Below are 23,838 nucleotides of genomic sequence, written 5' to 3' on the forward strand. Positions count from 1 at the left end.
TCCTGGTTCAGAGTGGCGTCGCATGTGCTCTTATAGCAGAGATCCTTAGTATGTAAGTATCATATATGTTTTATATAGGTATTAAGGGGCTAGATATCCTAAGTGTATACCTCTTTTAATATCACATTCTTGAGATTTGCTTTTAATATGATTTTGCCTGTTATTATTGTTGCCTTTTGTGTATTTGTTGTTTCACATTGAAACTGTTCATTTTTGAACAGTGTAAATATTTGCTGGATTTCTCTGGATTAAAGATCATCCTTAAATGCTGTGGCACATAGGAATGGGGTACAAATTTACACTGTGGCCCACAAGATCCATTTTTGTGCCCACCACTGCCTCTTAAAACTCACCTTTGGCTCCCCTTGAGTCTCTTCAAGGCATATTGTGCATTAAGTTTCTCCTTCTCTGCTCTAGCCACAGCATTCTGACCTCTCTCCTCTTCTAACTTTTGTTCTTTCTCTCGCAGGTCCTCTTCTGCCAGTAAGAATCTCCCCTTTTCTAAGTCAGCTTTAGATAACTCCAATCTTTAAGACCAAATAACAAGGCGTTTTTTTACAATCAATGTACACTGTATATAGATTAAAATTCACAAGTACAACATGTTCAGACGATAAGATATTTTCTAACAATTGCAATACTTTAGTTGAAATGAATATATGCTCAGTATATCAGTATATGATGCCCCCTTACTACCAATCAGTATATGATGCCCCCTAACTACAAATTATCAGTATTTGATGCCCCCTAACTACCAATTATCAGTATATGATGCCCCTAACTACTAATCAGTATATGATGCCCCCTAACTACCAATTATCAGTATATGATGTCCCCTAAATACCAATCGGTATATGATGCCCCCTAACTACAAATCAGTAAATGATGCCCCTTAACTACCAATCAGTAAATTATGCCCCCTAACTACCGATCAATATATGATGCCCCCTAACTACCAATCAGTATATGATGCCCCCTAACTACCAATCAGTTTATGATAACCCCTAACTACCAATTATCAGTATATGATGCCCCCTAACTACCAATCAGTAAATTATGCCCCCTCACTACCAATCAGTATATGATGCCCCCTAACTACCAATTATCAGTATCTGATGCCCCCTAACTACCAATTATCAGTATATGATGCCCCCTAACTACTAATCAGTATATGATGCCCCCTAACTACTAATCAGTATATGATGCCCCCTAACTACCAATCAGTATATGATGCCCCCTAACTACCAATCAGTATATGATGTCCCCTAACTACCAATCAGTAAATTATGCCCCCCAAACTACCAATCAGTAAATGATGCCCCATAACTACCAATCAGTATATAATGCCCCCTAACTACCAATCAATCAAATTATGCCCCCTAACTACTAATCAGTAAATGTTGCCCCAACTACCAATCAATATATGATGCCCCTAGCTACCAATTGTCAGTATATGATGCCCCTAACTACCAATCAGTATTTGATGCCCCCTAACTACCAATCAGTATATGAGATCCAAAGTTTAAACCAACAAATGACATAATCCAATTCATCCACAATCATTGATTGATCAAAATATGCTCTTCTAGGGAATTTTTTAGTCAACAAACAACTTGTTTTAAAGTTGACTTCCTTCCTTTAAGTGTGAGGACTTTGAGAATCTGAGCACTCTTCTTAATTCCACAACATATTCTATCACTGTGAATGTCATTTAAGATTGAACAACCAGGGAAAACAGTAACTTTCCAAGAGAGAATAAAAAATAACAGTGAGACAAGCTAGCAAAATTGTGTATGCCCACAATATGAATTTTGCACTGTGAAAATAGGTTGCTTTTTCTCCCTCCCCCTTTATTGCATTATGAGTCAATTTTCACATGAATTGACCAAGAATTTGGCCAGAAGAAACAACAAGTATGTTTAACGAAGTATGTTTAACTGAGACGACAGAGTTTATTGTGAAATGCTTAGCACTCACTCAACATTAGCCAATCCCTCCATAAGCTGCATTTCCAGTTCTCTTTCAGCTTCCAGCTCAATGCACACTTTCCTGTGCTTGCTCTCAAGGCGGTAAACGTTTGCAGTGTTTCCAGACTCCCCAGATTCTTCGATATCTTTGTAGATCTCGTCTTGTTCTGATTCAAGAGCCTCAATTGTGCTTCTACATTTCTTCAGCTCCTCTCTTGAAAAACAAAATTTAAAAAAAGAAAACCACAAACATGGCATAAAGAAAGTAAAAACATTTCACTGCTGAAAGTGACAAACATAATATCCAGCACTGATATTTTCCTATCAATGTGCTATAACACAGGCTATCAATAGCAACACACTTAGCTCAATGGCAATGGCATTGAGCAAAGTTAGGGTGATTCACTTATTCTCCTCAAAGTTCCTTTGTTAAATGTGATACTTGAAATACAAGTTAACAAGTTTGCAATAGTGTGTTTATACTAAATTCTTCAAAATACCTCCAGTAAGAGTACAAATCCATCAGGACTTGTAGTACGAGTACTAAAGTTTGCACTTGAGTGTACATACTAGATTCCTCAAAATACCTAAAAGTAAGAGTACAAAGTCGTCGGACTTGTGGTACGAGTACTTAAGTTTGCACTGGAGTGTACAAACTAGATTCCTCAAAATACCTCAAGTAAGAGTACAAATCCATCAGGACTTGTAGTACGAGTACTTAAGTTTGCAATAGTGTGTACATACTAAATTCTAAAATACCTCTCAAGTAGGAGTACAAATCTATCCAAGCTAGTGCGAGCACAGGAAACTTTGCCAGAATGCGAGTACGAAGACGGACTCATGCTGTTCCTATAAATTCCATTTTTTTGCCCCTCAAGTATCTTGAGTCTTCATGCCCAAAAGATGTTTGCTACCATAAATTCCATTTTTTTTTGCCCCCTGAGTTTCTTCAGTATAGTCTTCATGCCCACCTCCTCTCTGCCCCCAAAAACAAAGTTGTACTCCTAGACTCAACACAGCCATGAGTTCCTTTGCATATTCATGTTTATGATTGACATTAGTTGGCTAAATGTTATACCTTGTTGTCTGAACTTGGCTTTCTTTGTTTGACACTTCATTACTCAGACTGTCAATGTGTTTCCTCAAGGCTAACATTCTCAACCTCTCTTGTCTTGAAAACTGTTCTGAATCAGCTGAGACTGGCGTATTATCCTGATCATGTTCCGAAATTGTTTCCTCGCTGAAAGATAAGAAAAAGAATTCTCCGTTTCTAATGTCTTGCATGTCTTTTGTGACGTCTCATCAAATGGGATAAATGTAGATATGAAACCTAGGCTGAAAAAAACGTTCATTATTTTGTTTTAACATCTAGAAACTTTATTACCTGACTAGCACACATATTATTTTAAATTCTTGAACAGTACACAAAATAGAAACTTCAGAGCTTAGCCCAATATACTGCTTGGTTCATGTTTCTTAAAGTTGGATTAAGATGACTTATAGAAGGAACAGAATAGAATAAACGCATTTATTGGTACTTTGTATCCACACAATGATAATACCCAAAGGACATAAATATGATGCAAAATTAACAGTGGCTGTATCACATTCTTTCAATACAAATTACACGTTTTGGATTATTTTTATAGCAAAATATCTTCTCCTTTTTGGCAATCAATGCTTTCCCAGAGTGCCTGGCTAATAACGTTTATATTTCTCCCACCTTTTTCTCGTAGCCTGATCGAGCTAGAAATGATCAAATTGACAGATGTATAGAGTACAGGCAGTCTTAAATCCACATTTTACACAAAAAATAAAAATAAAAAAAGATGTGGAGGAAACTGTACAAAGTAAACAATAAACAGATGCAATGGGTAATGGTTTCCATCAACAGGTTAACCTTCTTACTCTGTAAGTGAGGTGTCATCACTCTGCGACCACAAGTCAGCTTCATGTTCATACTGGAATTGACCGTCCCTCGTTCCAATCCTCGAGTCCATCCAGGCACTGGCTTGAATTGTTGACCCTTGTTCAGCCGACGGAATGCCATTGAAGTCTTCCCCTGTCGTATTATAAAATCCTGGATCTGGACTGGCCATGAGATCTCCTGTAGTAGCTGTGGGTGGGGGAAGCTGGTCCTCCATTCTCACTGAAAATTGAGACATGATCTTGCTGAGAACACAAGAAAAGAGAGAAGAAGATTTTTAACTCAATGTAAGTGCCTGATGCGAAGTATTATTATGAAAGTTACTGGTGTGTTATATAGTTGAGCTCAGAGACAAGTATCACTTCTCTTTCTTCAAGACAGTCAGGGTTGACAGCAGGTTCAGAAAAAACATTGTCATTTTCGAGGACTTCTTTTGAGAAAAACAAAATAGCAAAAGTTGGAGTCATCTAACTTTTCAGCAAATTGAAACCTGGATATTTCGAGTTTCAGCTACATAAAGCCTAGAGCATCCCACTACAGTAGTACAGGATTGTATACAGTAGTCACTGCACATTATCAGTAGGTAAAACATCGAAGGAAGTGGATTTTCAACTCATTCGTAAAGCCCAAGTACATCCCTATATAGTATAGTAAAGGCTTCATAATTGACGCACCTCCAATTATTACTAGCAACGATACAGCAGGACACCTAAATTTTTTGCAGTCAAGCAGAATTACATATTTCATGGGTTTGAATCCATTTCAGCTATTTGCTGACCAATTTGTGGTATTTTTTATGCTTTTAACACCCTCCCCCCAGTTTTGCACATTTTTTGGGCATTTGGAAATCTTACACCCTAAAAATAACCAACATTACCTCAATATTCATAACACTGCTCTCTGGGACCTGACCTGTCTGAGCTTAGTGGCTCATAGCATACCAAACAGCATCTAAAGTCAATGGGTGTATACTAAGACCTACACTACAGTTAGCTTATTAATGAATGTGTCAATTTAGGGGTATGAAAGAACTTGACACAGCAGACATTTTGTGGTCAAATTCTGCTCAATTGTATGGTGCATAAGCACAGAAACTTAAATATTTCGAGATCATTACATTTCTGAGGAACTACACGTATGAAAAACACATACAGTTGAGTGATTTGGATTTTTCCTTGATAGACATCGTTGATCAAATCCTTAAGTGTGTCAATTATGAGCCCACCATGCTACATCCTTAGATATGCTGGAAGCCTGGAACAGCAGCTGCTCATACTCATACTGCTACAGTTTGGGAAAGATTTAGATGCAGTGTAAGCTACATCACTTATAAGTCTAAATTAAAAATTTCGCACACCACACCATCTTATTTTCTCTAACTTTAGTCTACAATAGTATAACATGGGATTAACAATAACTTTAACAAGTCTTATATTAATAACATTGGCCTAGCCTAAGCCTAAATTCGCATAACTAGGCCATGTAGCATCGCAAGCTTGTAATGTGTATCATATCGGCGTCGGCAAGAATCGAACCACATTAAAAGTGAAGGGTTTAAAGCATTTAACTCATATCTAGACTATTTATGTCTTAATAGCGTTTCATACCAGTTTTATCTGTCATGTAGGTCTATGTAGCTTACATCGAGCCTTACGTCGCCGAAAATATCATTGATGAAGAGTCTACGGTTTGCTTCTATTACTAGTTCTTGCTAGGTTTCTTTGGTTGCTAAGGCAATACTAAATATGGTATACTGTGGCGCCTAAATTTGAATATTCAACTTCTTGGCCAACGTTACGAAATGTACTAAATATGTTAATCAGCTGGTGTGCGTGGAAGAAAGAAACAGTTTGACCACTACAACTTGATTTGAAAGATCTCTTTGCAAATGTTTTTGCAGTAAGGGTACGTTCAATTGCTCAGATCATGGAGCTATAAACGTTTATAGCTCCATGCTCAGATGGAATGAAGTGAACAATTGAACATTGTGCTGAAAATGTTGAATTGTCGAGATATGATAAGTTGTCAATTAAACATTTTGCAGAAAATTGTTCAATTGCTCAGTTAAAGCAACTGAGCAATCCAACATTTTTCTAATTTTTGATAAGATATTATCTTATTATCTAAACAATTTACTGAAAAATATCAACTTATGGGGCAAAGTTTTTCTTATGTTGATGGCACTTTTTAAGCTTCCGTAGATTGGGGATGGTTTGCCTAATGTAAGTAGAACAGGTAATTAAGCCTATGTGTTGTCGAAAACTGTTAATGGGGGGGGGGTGCGGGGGGAGGTGGGGTGCGGGGTTAGACAGTATTTGAAGAATTGTTATCAAATGGGTTTCAGCTTTTACTCAAGTCATAGTCGTTGATAAGAACCTCTTCTAATGAACCCTATTTTCGACTTTTCACACTAAGTCAGTTATCTTTGCTCTGGTCATGGAATTGTATAGCGTATAGGAAGGTCAAAAGTGCGGGGCAGAAAACTGCCATGACTTTTTCCCTGACGACAGTCAAGTTTTCAGACAATAACCAAGATGAGACATTTCCCTGACGTTTATAGTCGTCAACCGGAATGTCGAAATTCTGCTAATTATCTCGTCATTCTAACAGAGGCTCAAGGAGTTATCAAATAAAACCAACTTTTTTCTACTGCATTCTTTGTTATTTTGATTTGTAAACAATTCGTTCAATTATTCCGTTCTCAGTACTAGACTGTTATTTAGCTTTTTTTAAATATTACTTTGCAATAACGTTTTAACCACTAATATAGGCCTATCTAATTTGTATGTTGTTTACTTACTTATCGATTATCTTTTTGCTTCTGAAGCAAACTGTTGGACCTTTGAACAAGGTCTTATCAGACAACGTATATTTTAGTTTTGAGTACGGCAATTAGGCCTAACTGCAAATTGTAGTAGCGGTGCCCTGTATACTTGTACATATACACCTAATACAGAATATGTATTGGATTGTTAATCATTTCGGTGAGTATATTCTTAACAACAAACATGTTCTATTCCTCAATCTGTTTCTTTTTCTTTCTCCAAATCCCCCACCCCCTCCCCTGCAGCATCCCACGATGTCTCTGTGTATGTGTCTGTATGTCTGTCAATCTGTCGATGTCTTTTAAAGCATATATATTCTGGACTAAAATTTGTTTCTTTCACTCAATGGAATTGGTTTTCACTCTCCGGCTGCAGTGGTTAGAAGATCAGTCGAATTCTGCGCAGTGTCATTTTACCAAATTTCATTTCCATTATTTTATGTTATTTTTGTATCAAGTTCATTTGGCCTGCATTTAAATTCATGAAAATGAATAATAAAAAAATGACCAAATAATAGATGCTGAATATCGATGCTGAATTGTGTACCTTCCTTGGTGTAATTATTTGATTATTTGCGGGGTTTTTTTCTAAAAATTTATATTTATATGCAATATAGACAATATGTTTACCACTTTACTAGTACGACTGTACCACCTTGTAAATATGTCATGAAGGAAATTCATTGAGAACCACACAGTAATACTTTTTGTCTATTATCTTGTATTATTATAATAACGTTATTCCCACATAACTGTTCTAAGTTGCTGTTTAAGTTTCAAAATTTCTTATTTTTGAAAGGTTGTAAAGAAAAGGAATAGTCGATACTTTTGTAAATCAAACTGGAAGGACAGACAACCACATATATGCGAGTTTATGACGGTATAAACTCATAGCTGCAGAAACCACACAAAATGAGCAAACATATACCTTTTCGACTTGGTTTGTATTTTTTTTATTTTATTTAATTCTCTCATAGTACAACAATAAATCTTCACTACGTTATAAATGAAAAACTCTTGAAATGACATCAACGATCTTGAAAATATCAAGTTCGAGATACCTCGTCTAAAGAGAGACTCTTTAAACGTTTAGGAACATTTTAACTGGTACTCTTAAAGAAGATTTGTCTTTACATGAGGACTAATTTAATTTGATACTTTTTAAGAAAAAGTCGTCCAGGAAAGAACCTGGGCACGAAAACCAAACTACCGAACGACTGATCCGCTCTCAACCCCAGTCCCCTTGCATCGGGACTGTGACTGTGTGATCATCGTCGTGTGTGTATCACCATTCCCCTCGAAAAGGAACAGATACTACACATGATCTTAGCCAAAATTTGATTTGTTTCAAAATCATTTCCATAATGAAGAATTTTCAAACTTGACTTTCTATTGCATTATTTTTGTTGTAATAAAGATGCCTATATGATACATTGAAGATGTCTCTTCATTTATGAAAATGAACTGGTTACACTTAGCTTAGGCCTACGCACCTTTATCTTGGAATTTAGATATATCAATCAGTGTCGTGCACAATGGAGGTGGGGGCAATTAAAATGCGAATTTCTTCCGACTGTGGCTCCATTCGTATACTAAGGGGAAAAACAGAATCTTCAGAGGTCAATTGTAAAGTGCATCCTAAGGCATATGTAAATTAGAACCTAATTAGGTATAAACGCAATTTTGTGTTAAAAAATGCTTTTTTTCATCCTGACCAAAATCCCCCGACAGAAAGTATTCCCCGATGGAGGAGGGGGAGGGGATTAGGGAGGGAGAGGGGATTAGGGAGGAGGAGGGGATTAGGACGGGGATTATGAAGGGGATTAGGGAGGGGAAGAGGGAGTAGGGAGGAGTAGAGGGGAGGGGGAAGGCATTGGTTTTGCCCACGCCACTGATTTCAATCTGGACTAAAGTTATCATAGAGTGTTAAAAGGCTTTAAATGTACCGCACCCATATGTATATAAGACATCATTGCTCAGCTCGCGTATAGAAACGAATCTATCGGAAGTTTACATTCAATTCTGATTGAGGATTGATACAGTTGTGTTAAACTATCAAGTGTCCTACTCGGCCCTCCATACTTTTTTGTCAGCTCCAGAGATAAGAAAACGTGTGACCATAACTGCCGATGGCGATCTGCTATCGAAGGGAACGCCAAATAAATTCTTAGATGATATAAAGAATTTTGAAGTTAGACCTACCGACGTATTTGTGATAACATGGCCTAGATCTGGTAAGTTTGACCAACCTATAAACTATTTGAAACTGAAGGTACGCAAATGATGGAGCGCGATCGTTTCGCGAATTTTTTTTTCGTGTGTCGCCAGGGGAGTTTTCATTAAACGAAAGTTAATATTTGATCTTAAGTGACCATTATTTGACTCTCTAGCATATTTGGATATTTTAAGCCATTTAAGCTGAGTTTTAAGTTCCATGTATCTCATACTTATGATATACTTGTTTTGGGGTGGGGGAGGTGTGTGTGTGGAGAGCGGGGGGGGGGGCGTGATACACCTTTTGTACAATTTCAGTCCTAATTTGATTACGTATTGATTCTTGGATACAATTTGCAATATCAGAACCTTGTTTGGTTTGTTAAGACTTTACATCATGATCTTTTCTTGTTGATAGGAACAACATGGACTCAATACATAGTTTCTCAAATCGTACACGGACAGGAATTCACGGATAAACATAACATTAATCGTATCAACTACTTTATCGAAATGCAGATTAGTACTGTGGATAGCCCGGAGGTAAGTTTATTTCATAATCATCATTTCGTATTCGCTTTCAAGCATATCATGTGTATTAGCCCCCCCCCCCCCACCTCACCTCACACCCTTTTAAATGTTAGACCTGTAGTTTGCATGAAATGTAATAAATATTTGTGATTTGATCCCCCTCCAACCTTCCCATCACCACACATACACAAACGCAGACAAACACATCCAGCCTATCCTCAGTTTGCCAGGCATTTCCCCATTCCCCTTTCTCAATAAACATTCAAACATATTTTAGTCAGCTTCAAGAATGACTTGTTTGTTCCCAAACACTTTTTGTTTGTTAAGGCTTGCAATCCCCCCCCCCCCCTCCCACCCACTCCCTCGCTCTCTTTATCTGTAACCTATGGATTATTATTCACGTTACACTTCTCTCATTTGTAGGCAGACGACAAGGAAGGAATATACAAAATGGCAGAGAATGGAGCTGACCCACGGTTACTGAAATCTCATCTACAAATGAAATACCTGCCAACTCAACTATTCACAAAGAGGCCAAAAGTGATTTACGTGGCCAGAAATCCTAAAGATGCCGCAGTTTCTTATTATAATTTTACCCACTTAAATACGATGTTGCCAAACTATGGAGACTGGTCGGAATTTTATGAATATTTTCACAGAGGTCTCAGTGAGTAGACACTGCAAATTACAATAAATCATTTCATACAATGATGATTATTTCAAACTATATGTGAATAATCATGTCAATATCATGTTACGTGGCTTTTTGTTTATAAACTGTTTGCTTAAAAAGGGATTGCTTGTGTTTTACTGCTAAATTTCGTTTTGCGATCGGAAGCCTTGTTTTGTTATAGTTCTTGTAGTATTACTCAGTGGCGTAACCAACGGGGGTGGGGGTGTTGGGGGCGTTATGCCCAATTAAATGTCTTGCCCCCCCCCACAAAATCAACTTGCCCCGCCCCGCCCCCTCAATGACATTGGTGGGCAAAACAAATATTGGACGAAAATTACACAGTGCCTTTATTGGCTCAATTAAACCAGTTCGCGGTTGCCATCAATCCGTAATTGACGGGAAGTCTCAAATTAATACCAGCCAATTTATTGTGTCTTACATTAAATTTCATCCTATCATTTTGCTTTCAGCCATCGCTATGAGGCGCCACCCCCCCCCCCCATCCCCTCCCTTGCAACACACACAATACCCAATGAGATAACCTACTATCATGCTTGTTATATCACTTAAATATATCTTATATACTTTTGAAAAGCTATCTACATAGAGCCACCTTGTCGAGAAATGAATGCAAACTACCAAATTGTAGGTTACAGATACAGGGGCAGAAATCGCCTTTATATTCACTCGATTTGGTCGGTAAATTCTATAAATTTGACCGGTTATGTTACAGAAAAACTGGCAACCCTGCTGTAGGCTGTAAACTTCAAACAAGTATCACACCGTGACACCATCGTATTGCTTGTTTTGAATTACTGGCTACTGCCACAGTGTCACGGATTTGACTATGTCACCATAAAATTAGCTTCTATTTTGAGGGAGTTGTAACCTACTTAAATAATGCAGAATTTTGAACATTTTGATATTATTTTACATGGCTAAATTCTCTGCCGATTGGATCAAACTTGAAAGCTCTGAAGCCACCATATCGTAAAGCTTCGCCCATGGACCCCACCAGGGTCCCTATGCCGGGCCCCCGGACCCCACGCAGATAACGCAAAGTGTTTTCGTTCATAGGTTAAATAAATGCATCCGCCCTACCCGCGTATTATGAAATTCTGGCTACACGCTTGACTTTTTCTACAATATATCCAGTTCACATTTTTAGTTGCAAGGACTATCCCTTCAACAATTTAGCGGATGGAACTTAGGCATAAACTCTTCAATTTGGGTTGGGAAAAATTCATAACAGTCAGGGGCGTAGCGAAGGGGTTTTTGTTGGGGGGGGTGTGGAGAATTTGATTTGCCGACGGATCTGGAAGTGGTGACTGAAATGGGGGAGGGGTCTAAGGGGAGGGGGTGTCCCCCTCCCATTTGGAAAATTTATAGTTTTGAAACGTCCTTAGATGCAATCTGGTGCATATTTTAAGTCAAATTTGATTTGCCGACGGATCTGGAAGTGGTGACTGAAATGGGGGAGGGGTCTAAGGGGAGGGGGTGTCCCCCTCCCATTTGGAAAATTTATAGTTTTGAAACGTCCTTAGATGCAATCTGGTGCATATTTTAAGTCAAATTTGATTTGCCGACGGATCTGGAAGTGGTGACTGAAATGGGGGAGGGGTCTAAGGGGAGGGGGTGTCCCCCTCCCATTTGGAAAATTTATAGTTTTGAAACGTCCTTAGATGCAATCTGGTGCATATTTTAAGTCAAATTTGATTTGCCGACGGATCTGGAAGTGGTGACTGAAATGGGGGAGGGGTCTAAGGGGAGGGGGTGTCCCCCTCCCATTTGGAAAATTTATAGTTTTGAAACGTCCTTAGATGCAATCTGGTGCATATTTTAAGTCAAATTTGATTTGCCGACGGATCTGGAAGTGGTGACTGAAATGGGGGAGTGGTCTAAGGGTAGGGGGTCTACCCCTCCCCTTTTGAAAATTTTTAGTTTTGAAACGTCCTTAGATGCAATCTGGTGCATATTTTAAGTCAAATTTGGCACAGAAGAAGCTCCCGTTCTCCTTTCTCTATTCAGCTTTCCTTCTTTCTTCCCCTTCCGCTCTCTTCACCTTTTCTCCTTTTGCCGACAGACCCAAAATTTGCCGACAGCGACCAAATTATTGGGGGGGTGTGACACCCCCCACACCCCCCGCTCGCTACGCCCCATTAACAGTATACCGTTACAATTGTTTTAAGTGTTTGGGAATGGGGCATATTGTGCCCAAACAAAATACCTAAAACGACTGAACTGGTCTCGCGCGAAACTTGCCCTCCCCCCCTCCACTCGAACTCTTCCCCCAGTCCCCCCCCCCCCGATGAAAAAGTTTGGTCACTCTACTGGTATTACTGATACATGGGAGATTGAAAAGTGTGGGGAAATCTTGTGCTTTTGGAACGAAACATTCAAACTGAGCTGATACCAGGGAGTCTTGGTGAGACCGTGAGAGAGAGAGCTAATATTACTATGATTCTACTGTGCCTGGTTGACCGATAGCGTGTTCAACCCTAAGGCCTTATATATTGGGCCAGCATACCGGATAAGTGCAATATTGTGGGCGTTTTTTTTTCGCGGGTGGGATTTGTACCGCAGACCGCCTATATGGAGAACCCCTTACCTCCACCCTACCACACTATCGCAGCATACGTTGTTAGCCTAATCTGTTATTCTATGCAGTATTGCAAGTAGCACTATATCTGAGCTCTAATTGTACCTTTTCTTGGAGAAGAAAACAACAAATCGTGTATATAGATCAAATCTAGAGAGCATCTCTGAATTTAAAACACGTGGCTTAAATTTGGTGAGAAGTGGACTTCTGTATATAAAAAACCATTCTGCTTTTAGTTTTAGAGCATTTTAATGAGCAAAGGTAATTTTAATCGTATACACTGTCTCTATATAATTAGATGTGTGCCTTAAAGAAGACACAAAACTAAGCGTCATCTTAGCTAAAAATGCAGAGATCTTTATGATTAAGTTTACAAATTCCCCTCCCCCTCCCCCTCCCACCAAACTGCTAATTAAAAAGGGCTTGCTGAGTCTTTTTTTTGGGGGGGGGTGGGGGGATATCCTAGCTTGACAGTCGCGTCTGGAAGCTGTCGTTTTGTAAATCTGTGTTTTCATAGAGTCACTAGGGTTTGAAACCTTTTTTCTTTCTGTTTACAAATTTTCAAAGTAGAATTTTGATTGGAATCAACACCACACCACCCATAGATATATGCTAAAAGCTTCAATATGCATCAATTGAAGGAAAAAAAGCTCCATTATAAAATCGAAAATTTAAAAATTATAGATAAAGTAATTAATGCATATTCAACGTTCATGATTTTACACAGTTCCTTACGGAGATTGGTTTGAGCACGTGCTTTCGTGGTGGGGTATGCGACATGAACCAAACGTAATGTTCCTGCGATATGAAGATATGATAAAGGTAAAGGGATTTTGGGGCTTTAAAAATGCCCCTTTTCTATGGTTGTCCAGGAGAGACATTCTAGAAATCAAAATAAATCAGAACGGTTGACTGTTTATCCCATAAAATGACCAATTTGATATCAAAAAGTAACAGTTATTCAGATAAGAGTAGAAATGATGAGTTTTCATCTCAACTTACTTTCAATTTGTTTTTTTTTAACCTTGAAATGTCATATAAGTTATAACAAAGCTGCAATTTTGAGATCAACAGCCGAACCTTGAAGACACATAGTCAAAAATTTGAAGTAAAATGTAAAGATGTCAAATTAAAATGAAACAAAGTATAAATTTCGAAAGTTTCTGTATAACTGGTGCCTTAAATAAACTTTAGTTTATCAATCCGGCCAAGTGTACGTACCAACTGTATGTACCAACTGTACGTACCAACTGTACGTACCAACTGTACGTACCAACTGTACGTACCAACTGTACGTACCAAACTGTACGTACCAACTGTACGTACCAACTGTACGTACCAGCTGTACGTACCCTATGTCGTTCTGTCCGTCTCTATGTTTGACATGATGGTTTTGATCGTCACATATTTAACTATATTACATAATTCATTTTGAAATGCTGAATTGTATTCTCTTACAGGATACTAAGCAGACTGTTCTCAAACTAAGCAACTTTTTGGAGAGACCCCTCTCAAAAACCGATCTAGATGACATAAGCAGAAGATCAGAATTTGGTGAAATGAGCAAAAATAGGAAAGCAAACAATGATCTCATGAACAACCCTATATTCAAGAAAAGGGACAACGCAAATTTAAAATTCATGAGGAAAGGTATTTGAGTTTAATCTCATTTTAATTGAATATATATATATTTATATATATGAATTCCCTGTGTTTTCAATATTGGCGTTCCATAGAGAACACATTGCAATAAATATGGATGCTAGTCTATTTAAAATTCTATTTAACAGGGACTGCATTCCAACATATACTGAAAGAAATATTGGTTCCAATTAATAGTGAAACAACCCTCCTATTATTATGAAAAGCTCCATAAGGTATCCATATCACCACAACTGCTGATCTAGTGTATAATTATAAACATGTAATATCATATGGGAGCAGATATGTCACCTTTAAGCCTTTACATCTCTCGTTTCTTGCAGGTATCATTGGAGATTGGCAGAACTACTTTACTATGGCGCAGAATAACCATTTCAATACGTTATTTTCCGACAAAATGTGCGACACCGGTCTTACATTTGACTTTGTACATGCTCAAAGTTCTTTGTAATGAAACGGTTCCTTTTATGAACGTCTGGAGTTTTCTTTTGCCTATCTGCAGTGGGCGCATTGCACAGAAATAATAATAAAACAAAACATAGAAATAATAACAAATAATAATAAAGAAAAGAAATAATAATAAAACAGAGGCATAAGGGGAACCAATTTTTAAGCATTCATGAATAATTCGTTCTTAGATTCGTGAATAAATCTAACTACGAAGCTTTCAACGCGTATATTGCTTCGAATCATGTTCTATGGAGCGCCAAATGGGACGAGGAGGGTCGGTCCCAGGTACCTTAAAGGGCCCACAAACTGAGCCATTGTGGGACCCTGGTGTGGCCCTCTACCACCTTGTGAACTCTTGTTATATAGGGATGTGATAGACATATCTCTTTTAAAAGTAGACTATAGGTCTAGGCTGACATATGCAATGTCGATGCAGAGAAACAATGTCAACCGAGAGAGGGGTAGGGGAGGGGGAGGGGGAGGGGTAGGGGTAGGTGTAGGGGTAGGTGTAGGTGGAGGGAGATGTCGTGCCCAAACTCCATTCACATGCGGTTGTGCTTATTTTATGTCACATGGAAGACCAATATCACGGATATTTCCAGATAGAAACAACAGGGATTCAAGTAATATTTGTTTGTGTTTTATTTGACATCCGTTCCTGTAAAAAGTACGTAGTTCTTGGTTATGTACAAAAGAAAACCAAATAGTTGGTACTTCTAGTACCTAAAAACTCAAATATTTAAAACGTGAATCCAAGCTTCTTCTTTTTTGGGGGGGTGGGGGTGGGGGAGGGGAGATGTGTTTGGATCATATGTTTACATAAATTAAAGAATAAAACACAAAAAGATTTTTTTATATCCTCAAGTTCCATTATTTTCTCACTTGATTGTGTCAATAGCCAGAGTGTCGCTTAGCGGCGAACTCACAAATTTCACATTTTGAAACGGAGTTTGACCTTGGACGAAAATTACCAGTTACAAGGATTGGTTAGATTGAGAGTGAATCCTAATCCGTACATGTATAGTATATTAGGTTAAACTACAGCAACTTGTACTTCAGAAAACTTACAACCTTATTATCGCTAAATCTCCCGTCATTGCTAAAGGTGTAGAATAGTTCGTGTGTGTGAGGGTGGGGGGAGGGTGGAGTGTGGAGTAAGGTGAGATGAGGAGGGTTTATTATCCCAAACGGTTTTACTGCAGTTCCAGAGTAATTTCTGCTGCTGATGTCTTTTTATGTCTCAGCGGGTTTTCGGCAGTTGGACCTCCCCCCCCCCCTTAGGGCTTCCCCTTTACATTGGTGGCTCTTGCATATCCATCTAATAACATTTTATCCCCTTCCTCCAATTCAAATACCCCTCCATCCCCCTCCCCTTCCCCGTCCTTTCTACACTTTATTGAACCAAAAAATACTTCTCTCTTTCTATTCAAAACAAACATCACTATAACGTCCTCTGTTGCAGAACCCAGACCAGCCAACGTTTCTTACAAGAATCGTGGCACCCATTGTTATCATCATGAACTATACGTAGGGTAAGGGGTTGGCAGGGGGAAGGGGAAGGGGAATGGATTTTCGGAGTTTAGCTTAAAGTGAATCTGATACATGGGAGGCGGTAGAATACAAATCTGTAATATAACTAGCAAAAACAAACACAGCTAAATCAAATCTGATTTAAAACAGTTGTCTGTATACGTTTCGTGGTCAATTTCAGGTAATTTTGCCAAAAATGCAGCTACCGATCAGCAAGTACGCGATATAGGTTTGGAACTGATCAAAATATGATATTTATCACAAAATATCTGCATAGGTTGATGAGCTAGATCCTTTATGATCCAATATCGAATTAACAACCTTGGCTCCGCCTCCAGTGGGTAAAGAATGAGTGAGTGGGTAAAAAAAACGAAGCAAAATGAGCGATACATTTTTCCACCATTTTTATGTATAAAGAATGTGCAATGTTTGAAAAATAAAACAAAGTTACATGTTAGAATATGCAAGTTTTGTTTTTATACCATTATTCATAGAAGAATTTTTATATTTTTAAAGATGATTATAATTGGTTATGTTCATCTCCAAAACAACGTATACATATCCTTTATTGCTCACTTGCTAATTCAGACACATATCACCATGGAAACGATATAGCTATTTTGTCCATGAAGTATAATTCTGTATTACGTCAAAGTAGTGCTGGTTTTTCTATAAGATTGTCGCTAAGCGGAATGCGTACGTGAGTTTGTGTCTGGGCAGACGTTGAGTGTATTACACGTGTCCATCTTAGAAACAAACCAATAATACATTCTGGATGAATATTGATGATTCTGTTTCAATAAAAAATGGGTTTTTTTGAGTTTGAAAACATGTACTTTTATCATATGCAAAATGCTCTTTACATAATATAAAGTCGATGATGACGTCAGCCTTTGTTTCAGATCTTACTGTTATATGATGATTAAGTTAATTTTAATTGTTAGCTTGCATCTAAGATGTACAAGGTCTTTGATTGACGGTCTATGTACTTCTGAAGTAGTTCAGCGAAAGTGATTTAATCTTTACTACTGAATAGTCAAGCATATCGCAAACTTAACACATGCCGTTAATTAGAATTTCTAAAAAACTGCATAGCAATTCTTCCCCCACCCACCCACCCACCCACCCACCCACCCATCCCACCCTACCCCACCACCAATTATAACACAATATTTGTAACAGATTTCTAGCCATTACCAAGCAAAAACATCATATAAATATCTGATGTACCGTTTAGACCGAAAAAAATAATTATGGATAGTTACGTCCATCTCTACGGAATAGAAAAATGTTTAAATCAAACTTAATCTTATCAAAACTGTAGCGTTGATTTCTCATATGCATAGGACTGTACACTGTATCTGCAAGCATCATTCTAGATATTAACAATAATAATAATATTAACAATAATAATTATAAGAAGAAGAAGAAGAACACACATTTGAAAGACATTTTCGGTTGATATAATTACATGAATCCACGCCATTGGTGTGTTTCAGTGACGGGGACGTAGTTTTAATTCAAAGTATATAATGGTCAGTTTGATATGAGCAGTAAAATACTAATACGTTTTAGAAAGTTGTAGTAGTTTATAACTTAAATAAACCACCCCCACAGATATTTCTTTAGAACTCATATTATTTGTAACCAGTGGCGTAGGAAGTTACTTTTGAGTGGGGGGGCTGAAGACTGATGGCCGGCCTGGGGGAGGGGTCTAAGGGGAGGGGGTGTCCCCCTCCCCTTTAGTTTTTTTTGCATTTCCAGGTGGCCTCAGATGCAATTTGGTGCAATATAGCACACTTCAACACCCACTCCATTTTGTAAACTTAATTTTGTATTTTCACCTGGCCTTAGATGCAATTTGGTGCTCCAAATGAGATTTTTTTCCTCATTTGGAAATGAAAAGGGGTTTTTTGATTTGCGAAGTGGGGGGGGGGCGGAATGATACTTCCGCCCCTCCACATTTTTCACTGGGGGGGGGCTGGCGCCCCCCCCCAGCCCCCCCGGTTCCTACGCCCTTGTTTGTAACATAATATACGGCATTTTGGCTATATACAGAGATGATTTTTGGTTTGGCAAAATGATACATAACGGTGTATTCATACAGATTAAGTTTTAACGATTTTTAAAACACTTTTTGACATTTAGAGGACACTTTCCTCATTCTAAAAATGCGAAGCTTGTAGTGTCTACAAACGAAAACTTTGGCAGCCGTGACGCAGATACTTTCGGCATGCAGAAAGGAGCCATAAAGTTGGGATCATTATTCTGCTAATTATAATACAACTCTATACTTTACTCTCATATCGTGCTCATTCGCTCCCAGAAACTGAAACTGAAAAAGAAAGGAATTTGCTGGATGTTTGTTGCGTTCAAAATGAAATATTGGAAGCGTTTTGATTGCGGATATTTCTTTCAAAACAGCACAATGCTTACTACGTACAGTACCTGCTTCACAAGTGTGCCATATGAATTTATTTTAGACTACTAACTCGGAATCCAGTCAATCAGATACTTAGTCTCGCCGGATGGGTAATGAATCGTACATGTTTCATCACCCAGTGCCACCCCACCCCACCTCGTTCTTTTTGCCCCTCCCCCCTCGCCATATCTCTCTCTCTCTTCCTCGCTTATCTGATACCCCATGACCCTGTCTATTGATAAACCCGCATACTAAAGCATGACCTATACATGCCCTAATGGGATATATATATATACTAATGATAAATACCATTAGCTGTTGAATATATACAGCCACTAGACATATATCATCGGAAAAAAGGATTTGATCGAAATCGGCTATTCCAATATAAATGCTGCCCCTCCCCATCCCCTCCCTTCCTTCCCTCCCTCCCTCCCCACCCCAGAATTACATACCCATCGAAAGTATCCTCCTGTTTGCAAAATGATTGATGTGTTATGTTGCTGGAAGTATACAAGTTCTTCATAGAAGTGCCCAATTTTGATTTTATTACGATGAGGCAAATATTAATCTCATGTGTTTCTCTGACGTCTCGCTTTTTAAAGTTTTCCTACAAATTATATAGAACATGAAAACCAATTGCAAACCACTTCTCCGGAAAGAAAATTGTGCTGAACTAATTAAAATTCATGAAAAGAAATTCCCCATAGGAAGAAAAAAAAAACAAATCAATGAAAAAGAAAGCCCTTTATAATAAAACGAACCGAAAAAAAAATTAATAAAGTTACTCTCTACTGGTTAAGTGTATATTAACCTCACCACCCCCGCGCCTCCCCATTCCCCTCTATGTAAAGAACAGAGATATAGGTTGATAGTTGTAATCATAAAAAAAATATGTTTTTAAAGACCATTGCACAATCTACAACGTAAAATATAACAAAATATACATAGACTCGACAACAGCGTCTAATCTAGTCGAAAGAATCTCATGGAAAACAGAATTAAGTTTAAAATATGTACTACAAATTCCACAGACGTATGTAGAGGCAGGGGTGGGGAAGCTAGAATAGTTTTTGTACAAGCTATAAGAAAATAGTACAAGCTAAGAAAAGATTGCCTGAGAATTGAATGGCTACTCATTACCTTCCAGTGGGAATGAAATAATTGCGCCTGCTTGCACATATTGCCAGCAAAACTCAAACAGAACATGAAGAGGGGGAGGGGGGGGGTGGAGGGAAAGGGGCCCTTCCATAGATAACCCACCGTCGCTTCGATCCGGACAAATATAAATCTTAAAAACAATATACTCATTGAAACCATTGACAAGCAAGACAGGAAATTGTCAACAAATTCTGAATCGAAGGTGTTTGTGTTGTTACTGTGCAGGCCCTAGTTACTGTTGTAAGAAAAAGAGGTGTTGGTTAGGTGAAACACAAAAGTTATAGGCTATGTACTGTTAATTTCTCATGACGGTGGAAACCTATCGCTTCAGAAAGAAACCAGAGCGAGACATTCCAATATGTCGTCACGGTTACCATACTAACCCCATTCCCGCTCATGTATATAATCTTACATTATATTTTCACGGTAGTATATTACGCCTAACCAATCTCTTACATTAGATTTGCACGGTAGTATATTACGCCTAACTAAACTCTTACATTAGATTTGCACGGTAGTATATAACGTCTAACCAATCTCTGACAAATTTGCATCTAAGAGTAATAAACTTATGATATTCTCAGGAAGGTCACATTCCTCATCTTCTGTTCCTTTCTTTATTAGATTTATAGATTATGTTTCTCACTTGGAAATGCTGACTCCGCGGCCGGTAAACAAAAGATCTCTTCATAGAAGTCTGATAATTTCGCTCATGGTTTCATGACGTCATCGGAGGCAGAAATAAAACCATATCAAATAGACTTAGAGTCATGGTAAGAAGTATGTGTATACCATGTGATCAAAGTTGGTCTCATGGCAGGAATGCATGAATTATGACGTCATCGTGACGAAATTCAGTTATAGTTCCATTCCGGTTCCAGTGTTTTTCATCGTATAGATACACGGTTGACAAACTAGAGGACGTATGACGGTGATATCAATCCTCCTCTTCGACTAATTCGAGCGAATCGCTTTTTATTGTCTTCTATGCCTAATACCTAACAACACCAAGTTTATCTAAATGCATTCTCTGAATGATGTCTTTTGTCGAGTCAAACACGTGACGAACGTTCTCTGTGTCTATTGCGCATGTGTAGTGAGGATAACAACGACGAACGAAACTGCTTTCATTTTTCTTGGTCACACTTTTGGACTACGTACAAAAAAGAAACGAAAATCATATTAAATTAAGAGAAAATTATAATATTATATAAAATTAAAAATATAAAAATAAAAATTTAGTGAGTGTAGTCATAACAAACAAATAATTAATTGTGTAATGTATGGAACTTTTACAGACATCAAGCCAAGAAAAGTTTAACGATTTTAGCGACTTGTTAATAATGTCAGTACTTATCTATCTTCTGTCTACTGTCTACTATACTATCTATCTAAATATCTACTGGCTAAAAATCCAGCTCTCACTGACCATTTTTCTGAATTACAACACACACTGGCACTGTATACAGGCTTATGAGAGCAGCGCAATGATATATGCTGATTATACGTAGTAATACAGGGCTTATGTAAGGCATGGAGATCGATCATGCGAAAGCTTTTACTGACGATTGTAATCCGACTTATCGTATGCTTAAGTTCATAAAATCTACTAGCAATGTTTAAGTTCCTAATATCTACTGGCAGAGAATTGCCAGTGGCTTTTGTTCTACTGGCAAAGGGCAAAACCCCCTGCCATTTAACCAGTAAATATTACGACTTTCGAAGCCTGGGAGACACGCTTAACCACTTGTCTTAAAATCATGATAATGATGACTCGTAGGAACAAATGCACGATGGGTGTAAATGTTTTTTAACTACGTAGTTTATTTTCTGTCGTTTTCATTTCCAAAAGTGCCAGGTAACTTGTTTGATTAACATACTGCTGACCCGTTCTTTAGAACTGTAAGTCAAGCAAAATCGACAACAGAATTTCAATCTATGCAGCCAGGGTTCAATTCTGAAAGAGTTGTGCAGAAAAAAAAACCCAACCCGTTTCTAAATACCCATCAGTGTATAATCACGGAAATTTTAGTTATATTCTCGTGCATGGTTACTGTGGAGAGGTTTATTAAGTTTGAATTTCGGCCACGTTGGCCTTTTTTCTTTTTAAAAATTATCTAGGGCTAACCCAAGGGCAAATGTTACTTGCTAAGCGACAGAGGAACACAGCCTACCACCCCACCTCACACCCGCCCCCCCCCTCCTCTCCACCCCGTCCAGCTGTTCTTCCGTCATGTGACAATCCTAATGAACCCATTTTGGTGACGTAGATTAATTCTATATCACCGGGTATACTCATTTGTCTGAAAAATACTCACCTGGAAGCGATCTCGGATGTAACATTTGGCCTTGAAGAGCTCCCTGCTCTCAAAGATGTCTAGCGCCGGGAACGCTATCAAACGAATGATGTAAAAATAACAAAAATGTTCGTCAAAACCATTATAACTTTTTATTGGCAGCAATAAAAATGATTTAAACAAGTGAAGAGGTATTTGGAATATGGAACCGTAACAGTTTAAATATATTTATTCATAACAGTCATAACAAACAATATTCAAAACTGTATTTGTTATAATATAGAACATACTTTTGTGTTATGAGATGAGTTGTGTAAACTCAGCTGCTTCATCATCTGAACTATTTTAAACATACAGAGCGTGTCAGTCATTTTGATCACCATGCTGTGGACTTGCGATCTAAGGATTGCAGGTTCGAATCCTGACTAGATCATTATGTTGTGTCCTTGTTGGGCACGGACTTGCGATCTAAGGATTGCAGGTTCGAATCCTGGCTAGATGATAATGCTGTGTCCTTGTTGGGCATGGGCTTGCGATCTAAGGATTGCAGGTTCGAATCCTGATTAAATCATTATGTTGTTTTATTGTTGGGTATGGACTTGCGATCTAAGAATTGCATGTTCGAATCCTGGCTAGATCATAATGTTGTGTCCTTGTTGGGTATGGACCTGCGATCTCAGGATTGCAGGTTCGAATCTTGACTAGATCATTACGTTGTTTCCTTGTTGGGCATGGACCTGCGATCTAAGGATTGTAGGTTCGAATCCTGACTAGATCATTACGTTGTTTGAACTGTGCACACATGAGTGTGTGATTGTGACCAGTTACCAACCACCATCGGATAACTGTTGTAAAGTCGTGTGAGCCTTTCATACAAGTCTGAAAACCTATCTTCAACTTTGAACTGTTAATTTTCTGTCGTAAGACTTACCCGATTCCTTTCTCCTTTGTTTTTTCTTCTGAGATTCAGAAATACAACAACAAAAGGCAGGTTCAACATGCTCCACGGTAGCTATCAATGAAACAATGGAAAAAGGCAATGGATCAATGCAAAAACAAAAGGCAGGTTCAACATACTCCACGTTAGATATCAATGAAACAATAGAAAAAGACAGTACGGTAGCTATCAATGAAACAATAGAAAAAGACAGTACTATAGCTATCAATGAAACAATAGAAAAAGACAGTATGGTAGCTATCAATGAAACAATAGAAAAAGGCAGTACGGTAGCTATCAATTAAACAATAGTAAGAAACAGTACGGTAGCTATCAATGAAACAATAGAAAAAGACAGTACGGTAGCTATCAATGAAACAATAGAAAAAGGCAGTACGGTAGCTATCAATTAAACTATAGTAAGAAACAGTACGGTAGCTATCAATGAAACAATAGAAAAAGACAGAACGGTAGCTATCAATGAAACAATAGAAAATGACAGTACGGTAGCTATCAATGAAACTATAGAAAAAAACAGTACGGTAGCTATCAATGAAACAATAAAAAAAGACAGTACGGTAGCTATCAATGAAACAATAGAAAAAGCCAATGGATCAATGCAAAAACAAAAGGTAGGTACTACA

General features: G+C 38.1%; 3 protein-coding genes across 6 annotated transcripts in view; 1 reads left to right on the plus strand and 2 right to left on the minus strand.

Moving 5' to 3' along the window:
- The window catches only part of LOC139975626 (cilia- and flagella-associated protein 74-like), a 41,164-nt gene extending 35,537 nt beyond the window's left edge, over positions 1-5,627 (minus strand). For 2 of the 4 annotated variants that reach the window (XM_071983685.1, XM_071983681.1), the window contains exons 1-5: positions 5,502-5,627; positions 3,876-4,139; positions 3,046-3,207; positions 1,978-2,181; positions 354-527 (exon numbers count right to left, since the gene is read on the minus strand). In XM_071983685.1, coding sequence (XP_071839786.1) covers positions 354-527; positions 1,978-2,181; positions 3,046-3,207; positions 3,876-4,132 — 797 coding nt within the window. In that variant the 5' untranslated portion in view covers positions 4,133-4,139; positions 5,502-5,627. The remainder of the gene's footprint in view (positions 1-353; positions 528-1,977; positions 2,182-3,045; positions 3,208-3,875; positions 4,140-5,501) is intronic. The other 2 variants (XM_071983682.1, XM_071983683.1) reach the window with 2 other exon arrangements.
- Positions 5,628-6,734: 1,107 nt separating this feature from the next.
- LOC139975627 (sulfotransferase 1C2-like) lies at positions 6,735-15,332 on the plus strand. The gene is made up of 8 exons (XM_071983686.1): positions 6,735-6,878; positions 7,518-7,658; positions 8,812-8,952; positions 9,351-9,475; positions 9,887-10,130; positions 13,463-13,557; positions 14,196-14,385; positions 14,721-15,332. Exons 2-8 carry the CDS (start codon positions 7,631-7,633, stop codon positions 14,846-14,848), a joined length of 951 nt encoding a protein of 316 aa, XP_071839787.1. The 5' UTR covers positions 6,735-6,878; positions 7,518-7,630; the 3' UTR covers positions 14,849-15,332.
- A 2,196-nt stretch (positions 15,333-17,528) lies between these two features.
- LOC139975628 (guanine nucleotide-binding protein G(olf) subunit alpha-like) overlaps positions 17,529-23,838 on the minus strand; it is a 47,857-nt gene continuing 41,547 nt past the window's right edge. Inside the window, exons 12-14 of the mRNA XM_071983687.1 lie at positions 23,189-23,269; positions 22,279-22,352; positions 17,529-21,113 (exon numbers count right to left, since the gene is read on the minus strand). Coding sequence (XP_071839788.1) covers positions 20,952-21,113; positions 22,279-22,352; positions 23,189-23,269 — 317 coding nt within the window. The 3' untranslated portion in view covers positions 17,529-20,951. The remainder of the gene's footprint in view (positions 21,114-22,278; positions 22,353-23,188; positions 23,270-23,838) is intronic.

This window comes from Apostichopus japonicus, chromosome 11 (assembly GCF_037975245.1).
Source record: "Apostichopus japonicus isolate 1M-3 chromosome 11, ASM3797524v1, whole genome shotgun sequence".
Classification (NCBI taxonomy): Eukaryota; Metazoa; Echinodermata; class Holothuroidea; order Aspidochirotida; family Stichopodidae; genus Apostichopus; species Apostichopus japonicus.

Coding starts and splice junctions, on each gene's coding strand:
- LOC139975627 (XM_071983686.1), top strand. CDS start 7,631: ATGAGCAAACATATACCTTTTCGACTTG. Junction 8,953..9,350: donor GATAACATGGCCTAGATCTG/GTAAGTTTGACC, acceptor TCTTGTTGATAG/GAACAACATGGACTCAATAC. Junction 13,558..14,195: donor GATATGAAGATATGATAAAG/GTAAAGGGATTT, acceptor ATTCTCTTACAG/GATACTAAGCAGACTGTTCT.